We start from the raw sequence: 18202 nt of genomic DNA, 5'->3' as shown, positions 1-18202 counted from the left end.
TCAGTTGGGGGTTGTGAGCAATAGCAATAAGTGTTATATCATCACATGCAAGATCTGTAGCCTTCAGTACGTCGGAGAAACTGAAAAGCTTCACAAAAGGACCAACCTTCATAGATCTGATTGGATGACAAATAAGCTATACAGAAGCCCGGTCGCAAAACACTTCTCCGCCCTATGCAACACTTTCAGTGATGTAACACATATTGCTATTGCTCACAACCCCAACTAGAATCCCAAAACCAGGGAAAAAAAAGGAATCTTACTGGATACGCTGCATTAGAACATTGAAACAAAGCGGTTTAAACCAAGAAGACTAGAAAAAACTACCATGCACAAATGAAATTATCTTTTGCAGCCGACATATTTTCTTTGAAATAATTCACTAAATTTGCTTAATAATGTATGACTAAAATAACAATGAAATATCCGGGATATAATCTGCGTTTACATAAATTTACATCAAATAATATATGTTGTTATGGCTCATCAATTTCTAGGTCAATACAAATATTTTCCAGTATCAGCAACAAGATGAAATAAACTAGTTTACACATAATATAGCTGAAAGTTTGAACTCCTGTAGAACAGTTATGTAAAGTTTCGCAAACATAACCGTTTTATCGGTTTTATGTCTTGCCTATGTTTTGTATTTGCCTTTGAAAAAGACTCACTAGAATCGAAAGCGCTCAGGCAAGCTAGGTACTAGTTTCGCACTGTTCGTTGTCTACATACATATATATATATATATATATATATATATATATATATATATATATATATATATATATATATAAAGAGAGAAGGAGGTGCAATATGTAGTAGATTGCTGAATTATAAATATTATTCGACGATATCATTTCTATCAAACGAAAATGTGTTTGGTTGTATATAGAATAAGAAGGTTTGTGAAGCAATGAATGTGTTAACTCACACTCCGGAAGGAAATTACCAAAACAGTATAACTTGTAGAAATAATGTTAAATGGTCTGTAAATATTGATTGCAGAACATGGAACACGGTCTTAAGAATACACCATGTTATGGTGTTATATATATATATATATATATATATATATATATATATATATATATATATAGAGAGAGAGAGAGAGAGAGAGAGAGAAAGATATATATATATATATATATATATATATATATATATATATATATATATATGTGTGTGTGTGTGTGTGTGTGTGTGTTGGCTATAGCACATGGGAGCCAGTTTGGTTAATATAATATTTTATGGGGTCTTCTGTAAATAATGGCTTTAACATATTAAAGCTGTATATTTTAACTACATGTAGATATTATCTGACACTTCAACTGCGAATATTAGTAATTCAAGTGAATTAAGTGTCCTCTCTCTTCTCGTAATTATATTTCGTTCTTAAGGTAGTTTTGAAGTCTAGCCTACATAGAAAGTATTTATAAAGTCTAACCTAAGTAATTCACACTGAAATTAGTTTATCGAGTTTGCCTAACTCACTGACACACTGAAGTTTGTGGCCAAGCTCTGGAATTCTAACGATGTTCTGTCTTCATATACGTCTTTGAAATCCAGATAAACCTTTAAATCAAACTGTAAACGTAGGTCATAGTAACCTGAAATTAAAGCACGATGCATTAAATGCTGCACGAAATTAAGGCATTAAACATTACACTGAACTCGAAGTTAAAGCACGAGGCATCAAACTGTACACGAAAGAGAAGAAAGGTAAAAAAAAAATCAGCCGCTCTCCTCTGGTATCATGCTTTGCACAAGTCCATTTAAAAAGGTGATATATCATTTTCTGAGAGGAGATAACCTAGCTCTAATTAAGAAGAGTTCATAACTGTCCTGTTTAAAAGTCTTCGTTTTGTGCAAGAAAATATACTTCACGTTTTCACTGGACTCTGCCCATTTACGTTTTAGCATGCTATTTTTTATATTTGCTATCTGATAGAAAACTGCCAGTGAAAAAGTTTGCACGTGGCTACTACCTCCAACTTCCAAAAGGATTTACCTTAGTAATTCATAACAATACTTATTTGACGCCCGTAACAATAATTTACATATCATCCTCGTTTAAAATCTTGTCATTTAATTATTCCATTTTTGATGTCACTCGATTTTATTGCAGTTATGGATATTACTTGATATAGTATTTAAAAACAGTTTTAGATGAATGAAATGTTGCTTTAAACTGGAAGGAAGAGGATGAACGATAAGATGGTCTACCTGGATCAGGTTGATACGACACAGATTCTTTTGATGGCGTTGAATCGGGACTTCTCGTGCTGGTTGTACCTTGTAATTATAATATAGCTAGAATGAAAAGTGAGACGAACGAATGCACTTATTAGTGTTATTAGTATAGAGAAACATTAAAAATATGAATGAATTTATTGGCTCAATGCTCCTGAGGAATGGTTTTTTATTTAAAGAGTTAGAATGTTATCACTGGATTATAGCAGTTGTGAAACTGAGGATTAGAGACAAGTTAATAATGTTTAAATGCCACAATCATTCTCGTTTCCCAAATTCGCCAAGCAAATTCTATAAACTCAAATTCTCAAACTATTATTGTCATGTTAACCCAAAATGTCTTCGAGTCTATTGAAAACATTGAAGAAACTTTGCAAATTACTAAAAATAATAGTACAATCTACAAACAGCCTCGCACGTAAGATAAGAAACGATTCCTGTACAGAGTGATTTGTTTTAATCAAATAGATGACCAAAAATGGGTAGACATTGCTGGCATCAAAGCATACGAACCAAATACACACATACGAAACGGTACATTATCGTTGTCGATTTATTTATTTATCACGATGTAAGATCTCTTAAAATATTATTGGTTTATCATATTATGAAATATGAAGAATTAGGCTTTGGCACATTCGAGGTACTTTTATCAACATACAAAAAAAAAATATTTTACACTGAGACGTGTCATCATCGTAAACAATCGCAAAATTCGTGCGACAGGTGCGACAAATATTATCAGCATAAAATGTTTAAATGTAAATAAAGCTATATTTAAAACAAAACGGCTTATCCTCGGAAATGTGATCTCGTTTCTAAATATTTACCTTGCAATGTCGACGTTGTCTCCGGGAATATTATTGTCGTTGCATGAATTGTCGGTATAGTTGACTGAGGTGTTGTCGTAATTGTCATTGTTGACGAGAGTGAAGTAGCTGAAATATAGAACATACAAATGTAACGGCAGTCACTTATCTCAGCATGAACAGGACAGAGAAAGTCGATGGTGTTAGAAATCTTGTCACCATTCTCACAGCCTGTTGGTTACATTTATCTATCGAAGCATACATCGAATTGGCGTCAACCGACTAATATAGTACCAGGGTGCATTTTGACTGGCAGCACCGACACTACAACACTGTGCTTGTTTTATAACAGTTATTTCTACACATGTATCCTGCAAATACAGTATGACAGCAAGGAGGGTATTTTAGTATATTTTGACTTTGCCTACCTTTTTATCGTAATCCGTCTTGGACAAATATAGTTTGGATCTGAATCAAAGGCACCACTAATTGGTATTCCAGTCAGATCTTATATCGTCTCATCCATTTCTTGTAATCCAAGTACGTTGTCCTGTGTATAGCCACTAGTGCCATAAAAGTGTATGTTTTCGCCATATGTTGTTAAAAAAGGTTTTGGTCTATACATGAATACAAATTTAGCCTGCATCAGTCTTACATATTCCCATTGTGTCAATGTGTTCAGCACTATTTTTCGTTATAAACCGTTGAGTGACTTTGATCTTTTATTTTACCAAGTATTAGCTAATTAGTTTATGTTTGCAAAATTAATATCATTTTGATGTTGGTCATATTTCTTTCCGTCCGTACAAATATTTCTTCAAAGTATTCCTTTCTTACTCATTAATTTGATGAAGATCTTCTCCAAATACTTTTATGGTGTTTGTTTAAAACTGGTTCGGTACATTATTTTAGCTAGGGTTGTTACTCAAACACAACTCTGACTGCACGTAAGCGGAATATCTCGTTGCTTTTCATGCTGTTAAGATAGTGTCTCACCAAATGTACGCTGATGACACCCAAATATACAAATCTAGACACCCAAATGAAGTTGATGCTACCATCCAAGGTGTAGAGAGGTGTATTTCTGATGTGAAATCATGGATGACATGTAACAAGCTACAGATGAATGATGATAAAACTGAGGCCATTCTGATCACAACACAAAGACTTTCTAATTCACATCCTTTACCTCAAACAATAAATATCAGCAACGCCAACATTAAATTCACACAATCAGTACGAAACCTAGGTGTTACTCTTGACAGTACTCTCACATTGCACCAACATGTCATGAACATATGAAAGGCTGTATATCTTGAGCTGAGACGCATCAGCTCAATTCGCAAATATCTTTTAGTTGATGCCACCAAAACACTTGTGTGTTTATGAGTACTTTCAAGACTGGACTATTGTAACTCAATTCTGTCTGGTTCATCTCAATATCTACTCCAGAAATTTCAAAAAGTTCAAAACACAGCTGCTCGGATCATACTTAGAGTACCACGATCAGAGCACACCTCCCCGCTGCTCTGTACCATACACTGACTATCCATTCGATCCAGAATCCAGCATACAATTTGTTCTCTGTGCTACGTTTCACTGTCGGACTCAAGTCCAATATACCTATCCGATCTCACCCATGTGTACACACCAGCAAGATACTTACGCTCCTCTTCTGACAATTGTATACTCATTATTTCCACTACTATAAAACAAAGTCATTTGGACAGCGTTCTTTTGCAAATCAGGGCAAGCAACGTGGAATGAATTGCCCACTGAACTAAGACACAAAGACACAGTGATCACATTCAAGAGGACTCTCAAAACTCGCTTATTTCGACTGCAAGAACAAACTTAAAGACCTAATAATGTTTCCTACCTGAAATATTCTCAGCATGTTTTTATTTTTTTATGTTTTTCTAATTTCATGGTGTTTGTTTTTGTAATAGTATTATTATATGTTTTTTATCTTACAGGTGTTGTCTAATGTTGTAAAGCGCTTAGAGCGTCTAATGATTAGGCGCTATACAAAGCCATCATTATTATTATTAGTGTGTGTGTGTGTGTGTGTGTGTGCTATTAACTGCTAGGACTCACGTGTATAGATAAATTAGCATAAATTATACTGGTCCTAAGAACAGATGTATTAATGGACATAACAAGAAATATTCAGCAAAGTATGACCCCGGCACTCCTTTAACGATTGCCTATCGGTGTACATTTTCTATAGTATCCCTGCAATTCGAAACCTACATTAGCTTGCTAGTAGAATTACTTCGCTGCAATATAGTACGATTGTTATATATTAAGTGATTAAAGACAATGGTGTTACTCATTATGTATGATGATGTACATATTGTTGGTACATACGATACAATATCTTCATTATTGTCGACTATGTTTAAGAATACTGAGTTTCTATTTATTTTATAGTACATAACAATGTTTTAGTGGCATCATATATTGGTTTTATATTGGGTGTCAGCATTGATCTATAGCAGAGCTAAATACTTTGAGAGATTCGTTAATTTCTGTTTTGCTGCATATCTTAATCGCTTTCTATAGCACAAACTACACAATCAAAGGCATTAGAATATCGACTTTGAAACCGAGCATCAATCCTTCTGTTTGATAGAAACTATTGATACTGAAGAATTTGATTGTACTGGCACAAGTGTGAAAAGTACATTAGCGTCATTGTTAAAGGTATGAAGATGACAGTGCTGGTATTATCAAAGGAATGAAAATGACAGGGCTGGCATTGCAGCTTATATACATTTATCGGTGTTCTCTAAATGTACTCTTGTCGAAAATCTATGCTGAATAAAATTTACTATTGTTTTCCAAAAGGTGTTTCAGAACTGTCATTGTACAATAATGTTAAAAACTATTGATTATTATTTTCTGTTGAATGAAATCTTCATATCAAGTTGACAAGTATTTGGTAATAAACGAAAATATGACCTTCAAACAATCTAAAGGCAAGCCTCCTAAGTGGTTGGCAAACTGTACCACTTACGACAGGTTAGAAATTGGTTTACAAAAAGCGAAAACGTACAAGAACACAGCTGAAAAAGTCTAACTGTGCTTGTGTATGTGTGTGTGGAACTGCAGATAACGAACACTAAAATAAGCAGAATCGTACAATTTCTTTCAATATACCCATGCTGCTAATATAAATACCGCAATCTTATAAGGAAATCAAACAAAATAGGCCCCTACACGTCTGAACGGTCTCTTGTTTGCATCTGGCCTTTCGAACAAAAAACATTTATATAGATAAATGTATAATAGAAGGGTGATACAATTCTAATTTCAATCGATTCCAACTAAAATCAACCCGCTTTGTATCAAATAGAATCGGTTTTTTCAATTCAAATAGAAAACTATATTATCCGAATTACACATTTATCGTTAGATTTATTTTACCTGCACTACATTTAGTTTAGTCACGTACCTTCCAATTTTCTTAAACTCACCCTCTACTATGTATTTATAACTGTCTCTTCCTTTCGTTTGACTAATTCTTAACACGCACAAAGATCAGTCTATTTCAGAACCATATATTAATGCAACATACCCAATGTCGTCGAGCCTCTTACATTTACTGTTGTTAGTACATAGCAAAAAGTCAATATAATGGTTGACCGTATATTATTTCGAGTAGTATTATTAATTGTTTTCCTGCAACAAATGAAGAAATTCCAATTTTGGTTTGCTAGCAATTGTAGATGACTGTGTAGTTGTAGTACCTGAAGAAGTTAAAGCAGATTGGGAAGTTGCTGTTGCCTGTGAAGTTGCATTAGCCTCATGTGAAGTTGATGTAACATGCAAAGTTGACGTAGTCTGTATAGTTGTAGTACCCTGTAAGGTTGTAGTAGACTGTGGGGTTGTAATGCCCTGTGAGTTTGTGGTAATCTCTGAAGTTGTAGTACCCTGTGAGGTTGCAGTAGTCTGTGGAGTTCTAATGCCCTGTGAGGTTGTAGTAGTCTCTAAAGTAATAGAAGTATGTGGAGTTGTAGTACCCTGTGAGGTTGTAGTAATCTGTTGGGTTGTAATGCCCTGTGAGGTTGTAGTGGTCTCCAAAGTTGTAGTACTCTGTGGATTTGTAGTACCACGTGAGGTTGTAGTAGTCTGTGGAGTTATAATGCCCTGTGAGGTTGTAGTAGTCTCCAAAGTAGTAGTAGTCTGTGGAGTTGTAGTACCCTGGGAGGTTGTAGTAATCTGTGGGGTTGTAATGCCCTGTGAGGTTGTAGTAGTCTCTAAAGTTGTAGTAGTCTGTGGAGTTGTAGTACCCTGTGAGGCTGTAGTAATCTGTGGGGTTGTAATGCCCTGTGAGGTTGTAGTAGTCTCTAAAGTAGTAGTAGTCTGTGGAGTTGTAGTATCCTGTGAGGTTGTAGTAGTCTGTGGAGTTGTAATGCCCTGTGAGGTTGTAGTAGTCTCTAAAGTAGTAGTAGTCTGTGGAGTTGTAGTATCCTGTGAGGTTGTAGTAGTCTGTGGAGTTATAATGCCCTGTGAGGTTGTAGTAGTCTCCAAAGTAGCAGTAGTCTGTGGAGTTGTAGTACCCTGTGAGGTTGTAGTAATCCGTGGGGTTGTAATGCCCTGTGATGTTGTAGTAGTCTCTAAAGTTGTAGTAGTCTGTGGAGTTGTAGTACCCTGTGAGGTTGTAATAATCTGGGGGGTTGTAATGCCCTGTGATGTTGTAGTAGTCTCTAAAGTTGTAGTAGTCTGTGGAGTTGTAGTACCACGTGAGGCTGTAGTAGTCTGTGGAGTTGTAATACCCAGTATGGTTGTAGTACCCTGTGAGGATGTAGTACGCTGTGAGGTTGTAGGTGTCTGTAGAGTTGTAGCACCCGGTGAGGTTGAAGAGCCCTGTAAGGTTGTATTAGACTGTGGAGTTGTTGTACCCTGTGAGGTTGTATTATCCTGCGAGGTTATTGTATCTTGCAAAGTTGTAATACCATGTGAAATTGTGGTAAGCTGTGATTTTGTAGTACCTTGTGTAACTTGTATTATTGTAGTAGTAGCTGGATAATCATGTGACGTTGGTGTGCTTGTCAAACCTGAATTCAAAAAAGGATTATTAGAACATTTTGTTAATATTTTGTTTTAAATAAATGGCATTTGTGCTTTTGGAATATGTCATAATATTTAGCGGACCAATTTGTTCCCCTATTAAATAAGTGTTATAAAGAAAATGAAATTATGATCATTTAGCAGTACTATATCCTACAACCCATATATATATATATATATATATATATATATATATATATATATATATATATATATATATATATATATATATATGCAATTTCAAAAACAAATGTTGCACTTGAACAAAAAAATTGCAAAATTAGATATCTTCAATATTATGCTCTCCAGATACATTACCTGATATATTAACAGTAAACATTATACTATCTGACATACTATCAGCATTTTGTGAACATTCTCATTTGCAAACACACTTATCTGACATGGTTAATCAGATATGAACATAACGGTACCCGTGAATAAACAATAAACAATAATTCTAAGACAATTAACAAGTCGAACGTATATATACATGTCGTATACGATACTTCCGTTGCAAAATCATTCCTCAAGTGTCAACAATAAAGACAATTCCTTTAACTCTATACAGTTAGTTATCTTATCTTGTGATACTATTTCCATATCTCCAATAAATACCGAAAATAGTACTGGTGATAACACTTCACTTTGTATCAAACCTAATCGATTTTAAATAAATGATCATGAGTTCGCCAACGTGAAACACATGATTTAACCATCAACCACAAACCTTTACGTAGACACTATCACATGCCTTTTGAAAATTAAGAAAACAAGTGGCATAAAAACTGATACCTTCACTTAAATACTTAACAAGAAAGCAATGTATAACAAAAGCTGTCAGCAGTTCCCACTTCTTTATAAAATAAAACGTCTTCCCCTTCGTTTCTTGAAAGAAAGTTGAACATCCCTAGACTGTCATTTTGTCTTTGCCCAGTTCAACAGTCTTTCATTTTAAATTCCGGGAAATAATTTTGAAAAGCAACTAAATAAAGTTATACCTGTATGATTTCATGTATTACAAGCATCGCTAGACGTCAATATAGGTATAATTGAACCCTAGCCCCACTGCGTCATAAAATTACCACTATCGAATATTGCATTGAATATTCTGCATCTATAGTGTCTAGATATCTCCACCCTATTAACAAAACACTCACCTAAAAGATAGCAATTGTCCTGCTGTTTAGAAGTTATCTTTTTCATCAGTTATTTAGTTATCTAGCTCTTTAAAGATTGCTACTTGATCCAGTAGATGATTTTCATATTTATCTCACATAAAATTATTTATTTCTTCATTTGGAAATGACTCATTCGGATTGTGAAACGTACAAAAATGTTTCGAAATTTGTTCAAAGTGTACTTGTACATATTTTAGCGCAAAAAGACCACCCACCCACCCGCAATGAGACAATGTTTATGCAAATACCCTGTGAAGTTACTTTATCTGCCCACCCAAAAGCAAAACATGACATCGAACAGAGCTATTACATCACTCACAAGAATGTGTTTATTGATATTCAGTAAGTACAGTTTTCTCAAACTGTCACCATATATAACTAGAGTAAGTGTGTAGATTTAACGTTAAATTCAAAATAATTTCTTTCTACTTCTGTGAATAACGCTAACGCTCCCCTCATTTCAAACACAATTTGTCTGCCTTGTTATCAGTTATATTTATTTGGAGAGGTTTATTTAAGTATATATCATATTTTATGGTACTAGAAATTTACTCCTAATTGCCCAGTTTAGCCTTTTTGAACTGAGTTGTTGCTACATTCATATTACTGAGAGGACATTATTATAAGGTCAGTAAAGGTCCTTACCAACGCCACCTTGTAAGAATGCCAATAGTAGGATTGATGTTCCCAAGGATACCATAATTTTGCCGGCTAATAACAAATCTGTAATAATTATATAAATGGAATACTTTAGTTCAAAATAAACACACACACACACACACACACACACACATATATATATATATATATATATATATATATATATATATATATATATATATATATATATATATATATATATATAGTGCGAAAAACGAATCTAATGGATATAAATCATTAGGGTAGATCTACAAGACTGGATTATATACATAGAGTACGCAAAGAAGTCAGGCACAGACGCATATTATCTCTTTTATTCCGTGTGGCGCAGTGTACGACTTGCAATGGATGGTTTGGGGGCTTCCGTTCCTCAGGCGTATTAGATATGTTTACTTACGACCACTTCTACACTATGACAAAGACTTGCATTGTTTGGGGTTTTTATGAAACCAGTGACATGCATAGTACTAAATGGATAGATATGGTAATATCACGTCATTTTGTGTTATAATGGGGTTAGATCTGGTAATATCGTGTCAATTTGTGTTATAAGGGGATTAGTTAGATTTGGTAATATCGCGTCAATTTGTCTTATAATGGGTACATCTGGTAATATCGAGTCAATTTGTGTTATACGGGGGTAAGTTAGATTTTGTAACATCGCGTGAAGTTGGTTTTAAGGGGGTTAGTTAGATCTGGTAATATCGCGTCATTTTGTGTTATGGGAGGTTAGTTAGATCCGGTATTAAATACATGAAGAAATTCAATTATGAGTATGTCCGATTCCTGGCCTGTATTTGCTGGAGTAAACTTATATGTGCATAGGGCAAATTAGTTTATTGGCTTGAGAGATATTTTGGAGATTTTATTTTGCAAATGCTACTTGTTGAATGAAACATCAGTTTATAGACAAATAAATCACTCTTATCCGCCTTTCAAGCCTCAGAGATATCGTTTAATTATTTCGACTTGCTTTCTTTTTTATTGTTGACTGCAATATTATGCTGCTTTTGTGTGTACGTGTCTGTATTATATTATCCAATTTAGAAACCATGATCTGTATTCATGCATTGGCGACCTCAATCGATGTTTTCTTTAATGACAGTTACATGAGCACCCTAGAAACCAGACTTTATTCGTCCTTGTATTTAACTTCGTCTTGTGTACTTGCTGCGTAAATGTGTTAACTTGAAGTAAATATGCCCTATATTTCACCCTTGAATGACTTGGTGCGTGCTCAAGAGTCCGATAAGCCCCTAGAGGTTTGTTGACCTCATTCATGTGTGTAGACTTCGTGTATAGCTAGCGTTTTCTTGAATGCATCTATCCACCAAAAATAGATAAATCGTGGTATTAGTGTGAATGAAGCTTTAAAATAAAGTGTGACTAAATGGCACGAGAAAAACACCTGAAAGTGGAAAACTTCCGTAATGATATTCGACCAATACACTTCATCTTTACTCGAGCGTAGCAAATGCACTTGTTAAGGTGTGGAACCCACCTTTTGATACATGGCTCACATATCTCCTGTCCAGAAAATAAGTCTTGTTTACCAATTAGATGTTGTTGTTGTGATTTGGATATTTAACGTAACTTTAACAGTTTTTCTGTCATATCGTTACGATGTCTGCAATGTGACAGTTTATATTGATGTCTAGCACTTGGGCATCATACCGCAGACATGTAGCATGATGTCCCACCCAGTCACATTATTCCGACACCAGGTCAACCAGTCCTAACACTAACCTCTTAATGCTAAACGCCAAGCGAGACAGCTGTTAGTACCATTTTTGTAAGTCTTTGGTTTGACTCGGTCGGGGATCGAACCCACAACCTCCCGCATCCGAAGCGGATGATCTAACCGGAGCGGTTTACCAATTAGATACCCGTTGCTTCAGAAGAAGAATAAGAAAGAAAAAAAGAAAAGAAATTATATATATATATATATATATATATATATATATAGAGAGAGAGAGAGAGAGAGAGAGAGAGAGAGAGAGAGAGAGAGAGAGTACCAAACATACACACATCAAACAGAACGGAATGTGCTATCCCTCGATTTAACCGGAGAATGTTTGGAAATAAACTAGGCAGATATAAATGATACTATCATACAGGTTACAGAATTTTACTTCGTACTCTATGGAGATTTCAATCCAGGTCATCGGGTAAACGGCGCCCATCGCTTTGCCTGCACGCACCAATCCATATACCACCACAAATAAGCACACATCACCAAAATAAATTTCATGAAATAATGAATTTATTACATGTCTACGTGTAAACAGAAAAACGATATCAGAAATAAAAAAGTAAATATTTATATAGAGAAGACCTCAACTAATTAAAGAATATTACCTAGGGAATATAATATAATAATGTTGCTATCAGTATATATTTTTCTCTAAACAAATGCCATAGCTATGTTTATCACATCACTAAAGAATTATTTACTGTAATAATGAATATGACGTCACATATTACGTCATACAATCATTCAGAGAAAAGGACGATGACCGAGGGGTCCGAATGTAAATGTAAATCCGTTCACAGTGCTATTTTGAGGTTTTGTCAAATTAAAACAAGAATAGTGTCATGAGATAAATATAATCCTACATCAATAAATATTTCAAATATTTTTTGCATCACCCAAAAGACTCGTAAACGATAAAAAGACTTCAGCTCATTTCATAAATATCCGGAGAAAGGCATCGAATAATTTCAATTTATGCTCGTAATGGATTGTCCGAGATAGGAATTATTCAACTCATTTGATAAAGTTCATTCGAAATACTCACTCGTGTAAAATCTTCAATATAACAATACTCCCTTGGTCAGATATAGCAAAACATTATTAAATACACATGCAAAATAGAATGTCACCTACCTGTTATGAATCATGTACCGCAGCGTTTCAATGGAAAGCAGAAAGTTTGTTGACGGTTAATGATAAACTAAATTAAAATATATTACGTCGCAATATTTAAATGTACGTCTAATAGAACACAATATTGAATTACTTACTCGATTGATGAACGTATATATTATTCCATGTAGATCTTCAAAAGCTGTTTATTTAGACGTTAAAAAGTACGACATAGCAGCAGTATGGAAATGATCAGATAATCTCAAAGATCGTCAGCGCTCAACTGAACGTAAAACGCCCAGCTACTATTGATCACATGACATCGTGTGATTCACGTATAAAACTCATCACATAAGATTCGATGGAGCCATCTGAACAGCAAAGATATAATGAATGTAAAATAAATCACCGATACCCCTGGGCACACACACATATATATATATATATATATATATATATATATATATATATATATATATATATATATATATATATATATATATATGATTAGTAAAATTAATATGACAGCACAGGCACAAAAAATAAACAGCACAGAAGAGAAAAAGGTTACACGAATGTGTGTGTATATATATATATATATATATATATATATATATATATACGTATGCGCCATGTGAACGCGCATGCATACCTACCTACATACATACATACATACATACATACATACATATGTATGAGCAATTTAAACGGCAAAGATATAATAAACGTAAAATAAACCACCCATACTCCCTGGCTTATATATATATATATATATATATATATATATATATATATATATATATATATATATATATATATATATATATATATATATATATATATATATATATATTCTGGGTTTTATGTCTTCTCTGTCTTCGATTAGTTGTAGAAGCTGTGTAGGTCTATACTAGTATTTAACACCAGTATACATACAGCTGCTGGCGACATGGATGCTTGAGGCATGTACCCACCTCCAAGACCGACCGCTCAAATCCAAGACGGGAGAAGTCATCCTAGACCAGGGGAAACAAGAGCTACGATGGGCTGAGCACTATCTCGAGCTGTATGTAACCCAAAACGTCGTCACCGACACAGCCCTGGACCTAATTTCAGACCTGACAGTCCTGGAAAAACTGGACACACCGCCTACCCTGGAAGAGCTCGGACAAGCCATCGATCGCCTCGTTTGTGGAAAGGCCCCTGAAACGATGGCATCCCCTCTGAAGTCATCAAGAGCGGGAAATCAGCACTGCTCCATCCACTGCACGTACCCTTCTGCCTCTTTCTTGAACATGGTCACATCTCCGCAGGGCATGTGCAACGCCAACATCGTCACTTAGTACAAGAACAAAGGACATTGCAGCGACTGCAACGTCGTCATCCTCAGCATCATCGCCCGTGTCGCCCTGACCGCTTGCAGACCCTATCATCCGCGTATACCCAGAGTCACAGTGTGGCTTCCGAGCCGGCCGGTCAACTATAGACATGATCTTCTAACTATCCCAGCTGCAGTAGACGTGTTGTGACCAACAGATGCCCTTCTACATCGCCTTCATTGACCTGACGAAGACATTTGACCTGGTCAGTCAGAGCGGACTCTTCAAGCTCCTGCACAAAATCGACTGCCCCCACGATTGCTCGGTGTCGTCACGTCGTTCCACGTGAACATGATCACCTCAGTGTGCTTCAACTGCGCAACATCGGATGCCTTCCCAGTCAGCAGCGGAGTAGAGCAAGGCTGCATCCTTGTGTCGACGCTCTTTGCCATCTTCTTCTCCGTGCTCCTCCAGTGCGCCTTCAAGGACTACAGCGAGGGAGTGCACATCCATACCATAGCTGACGGAAAGCTGATCAACAGCGCCCTTCTCCATGCTAATACTAAAGTCATAAAGGTTCTCATCGGTGAATCGCTCTTCGTCGACTATGCAGCCTTGACATCGCACATGAAAGATGGACTTCAGCAGCTGGTATGCCACCTTTCCCACGCCTGTAAGGAGTTTTGACTTACAATCAGTCTGAAGAAAACGAACGTCGTGGCTCAGGATGCAAACTTCCCTCCCACAATCGCCATCGTTGGGTACAACTTGGACGTTGTTAACAATTTCACATACCTCGCTCTCCATTGATGCTTAGGTGAATGACAGGATTGCCAGAGCCGCAGCTGTTAAGGTCAGACTGAACCAGAGCGTCTGGAATAACCCCAGACTCACTGAGAAGACCAAATTGCATGTCTATCAGGCCGTGCTCAGTACACTCCTCTACAGCAGCGAGGCATGGACCACCTATGCGAGCCACGACAGGAACTCAACAGCTTCCACCGGAGATGCCTGCGACGCATTCTGCACATCCAGTGTCAAGATAAAATACTCAACACAGAGGTTCTGGAACGCGCCAACATGAACATCATGTTCGCCATTCTCAGCGATAGGCGCCTTTGCTGGTTCGGCCACGTCAAGAGAATGGACCCAGGCTGCATTCCCAAGGATCTGCTGTACGGTGAGCTAGCCGAAGGTACACATTGGATGCAAGGACATAAAGATATACACGCGTTTTTGCGCATTGATTATTATAGACCATATAACGCTGTATAAAAGCAAAGTTTTACTTTGGTCCTTGACGTTGTAGGATCAAACGCATAGATCTTGTTTTAAAATATTGAAATATTTCCTACTAGTAAAAAAGAAAGAGTTTCTATCCACTTTCTGTTTAATGAAACAGATGTGATAAATAACTGTACATCATGATCGTTTGTGTCCATCAAAACTTCGTATAAACGCTGGATTAAAAGCGGCTAAAAGATTTAAATGATATTTACGACACGGACTAATGGTTCTAATACATTTCTCAGCTCGAGAAATAAGGATAATAATATAATGTATATTGAATTATCTTGTTATTTCGTTTCATTTAATTTACAACCTGGATATACAAATGGCAATGTCACCTGCATACAGATTCGGTCCAGCCACACGATAAGTCAATGTCTGTAAATCTAGCTGTATAACAAAGTTATACCGTTCGTACCACTCTATTGGTAACTAACAGCTAAGTCATGTGGATCTTGTAAACAGACAGCAAAACAAGCTAAATAAACCAAGGTTGTTAGCCAATCCAAAATAATGTAAAGCAAGGTAAGTACATTAAGGCTGCTAGCCATTCAAGCACACTGTAAAATATTGTAAATAAGACAAGGCTGATAGCCAATCAAACCGACCTAAAACAAGTTAAATAAATCAAGGCTATTGGTCAATCGACATTCGGGCAATGATGATATTTGGCTCGTTTATAGATTAATCACGTGATAGTTAGAGTAAGGAGGGGGGATGGTTATATGGTTAGCATATAGAATTCACGACAGAAAGGGTGTGAGTTAGAATCCTAACATTGGACCATCCCGGTTCAGCTACCGTAGCGTGTCCATTGGAAAAGCATTATTCTCCAAGTGCCTCAGCTTTAATAACGTACTCGTGTTGCTATGCTGGAACGCACCAAAAGCAAATAAAATGTCCACGCCTTACTATGTGTCTATCTGAACTTTCATGGAACTTAGACCCCAAAAAGTGTAAAGCAGGAACATAAACCCACAAGAGTAAAGCAGAAACATATACCAGTAACGGTAAAGCTCCAGATATAATTATTTGTGCATGCAAATACATGACATATCTCTATTATTTAAATGTAGAATTTATTGACTCTCTCTCTCACTCTTTATATCTATCTATCTATCTATCTATCTATCTATCTATCTATTTACGTAATTTCTCAAGACTGCTAAATATATTCTGGTTTGTTGAGTGTGTTTATGTTTACTGGCCCTCTCTGATAAATATCTTCCCCGAGTGTTTTGGCATACCCAAAGTCTCCCTGCCGATCATATCAATAGTACAACCAGTCAATTGTAGGCTTTAGTGTCTGACGTGTTGAAATATTCGAATCACATCTCAGAAAACTAATGAATGTATACACACATCAGTATAACTTATATTTATGTCCTTCTTTATGATGTGCAAACTGAAAAACAAATTAGTACTCATTCCGCTGTTTCTCATCTTTATTTTTATCCATTGTATAGCTGATGTAATGTTTTAATTTGTGAAATAACAATCTCTAGATTAACTGTATTTTGCAGAGACGTGTACAGTTTAGGAGAAGATGAAATAACATTTCTGTGTATTATATTTGACTTTGGTCACGAATCCCCAATATCAAAACCACTCTCTTGCTCGTAATTGATTGAAGTATCGCTGTGTACTGGTCGTGTTCCCTCTTCAAACATTGGCGTGTGATGACTTCAGTTAATAGTGTTAGTCCACTGCCAATTGCCGTGTGATTACTTAAATTAACAATATTCGTCCACTGCCAATTGTCATGTGATTACTTACATTTTGACAATATTCGTCCACTGCTAATTGCTATGATGACGTAAATTAACAATATTCGTCCGCTGACAATTGCTATATTATGACTTAAGAGTATTTGTCCACTGCAAATTGACATGCAGCTATTAAATCACACTTTACAAATTACAATAACAAAAACATAATTGTACGAAAGACTAAATCAACTCTTTTTACTTTAACGTTAAGAAGATATGTTGATATATACGCAGCAAACTATTACTTAAACTATTCCATCTTCATGCACCCACATCACCCTTAATCCTCATTCTATCTAACCACCTCATGTCTGTTTATGTATACATGTATGCATGCATATATTTAACTTCAGTTAATAAAGAAAAATCTCTATCAGATAATAAGTCGGCCTGGAGGCTCTGGATGTTATACTGGAGACTGTCTGAGTCATACTGGGAACTGTACAATTATTTGGAGACTGTCTGAGTCATACTGGGAACTGTATATGTTTTATTGGAGGCTGTCTGAGTCATACTGGGAACTGTACATGTTTTTCCGGATCTGTGGTCATACTGGGAACTGTACACGTTTTACTGGAGGCTGCATGAGTCGTAATGGGATCTGTACGTATTTTACTGGAGACTGTCTGAGTCAGACTGGGAACTGTATATGTTTTATTGGAGGAGGTCTGAGTCATACTGGGAACTGTACACGTTTTACTGGAGGCTGTATGAGTCGTAATGGGATCTGTACGTATTTTACTGGAGACTGTCTGAGTCAGACTGGGAACTGTACACGTTTTGCTGGAGACTGAGTCATACAGGGAACTGTACCATTGTCATACATTCACATTGTCTTAATCATCACACTTTATCCAACCACCTCATGTCCGTTTATATATGCATGTATACATGTATGTATGTACGCAAGTGTGTATTCAAGTATGCACGAATTGATGAATGTTTGTGGCTGCTTTTCAAGCACAAAAATATCTTTGGTTAACAA

The 18202-nt window shown here is 36.0% G+C and overlaps 1 protein-coding gene and 1 pseudogene across 3 annotated transcripts in view; one reads left to right on the top strand and one right to left on the bottom strand.

The window, feature by feature from the left end:
• LOC149772571 (uncharacterized) overlaps nucleotides 1-13133 on the bottom strand; it is a 35070-nt gene extending 21937 nt beyond the window's left edge. The window contains exons 1-6 of one of the 3 annotated variants that reach the window (XM_089947619.1): nucleotides 12998-13133; nucleotides 9959-10036; nucleotides 6809-8119; nucleotides 3078-3185; nucleotides 2221-2289; nucleotides 1489-1604 (exon numbers count right to left, since the gene is read on the bottom strand). In XM_089947619.1, the coding sequence (XP_089803745.1) occupies nucleotides 1489-1604; nucleotides 2221-2289; nucleotides 3078-3185; nucleotides 6809-8119; nucleotides 9959-10013 (1659 nt within the window). In that variant the 5' untranslated portion in view covers nucleotides 10014-10036; nucleotides 12998-13133. The other 2 variants (XM_089947622.1, XM_089947620.1) reach the window with 2 other exon arrangements.
• A 1982-nt stretch (nucleotides 13134-15115) lies between these two features.
• LOC149772570 (uncharacterized) overlaps nucleotides 15116-18202 on the top strand; it is a 75105-nt pseudogene continuing 72018 nt past the window's right edge.

The sequence above is a fragment of the Sinohyriopsis cumingii genome, unplaced genomic scaffold (genome assembly GCF_028554795.1).
Source record: "Sinohyriopsis cumingii isolate HCF-2022 unplaced genomic scaffold, ASM2855479v2 utg001392l, whole genome shotgun sequence".
NCBI lineage: Eukaryota > Metazoa > Mollusca > Bivalvia > Unionida > Unionidae > Sinohyriopsis > Sinohyriopsis cumingii.
Note: the sequence above shows the minus strand (reverse complement) of the source record. Positions and strands in the feature narration are given on the sequence as shown.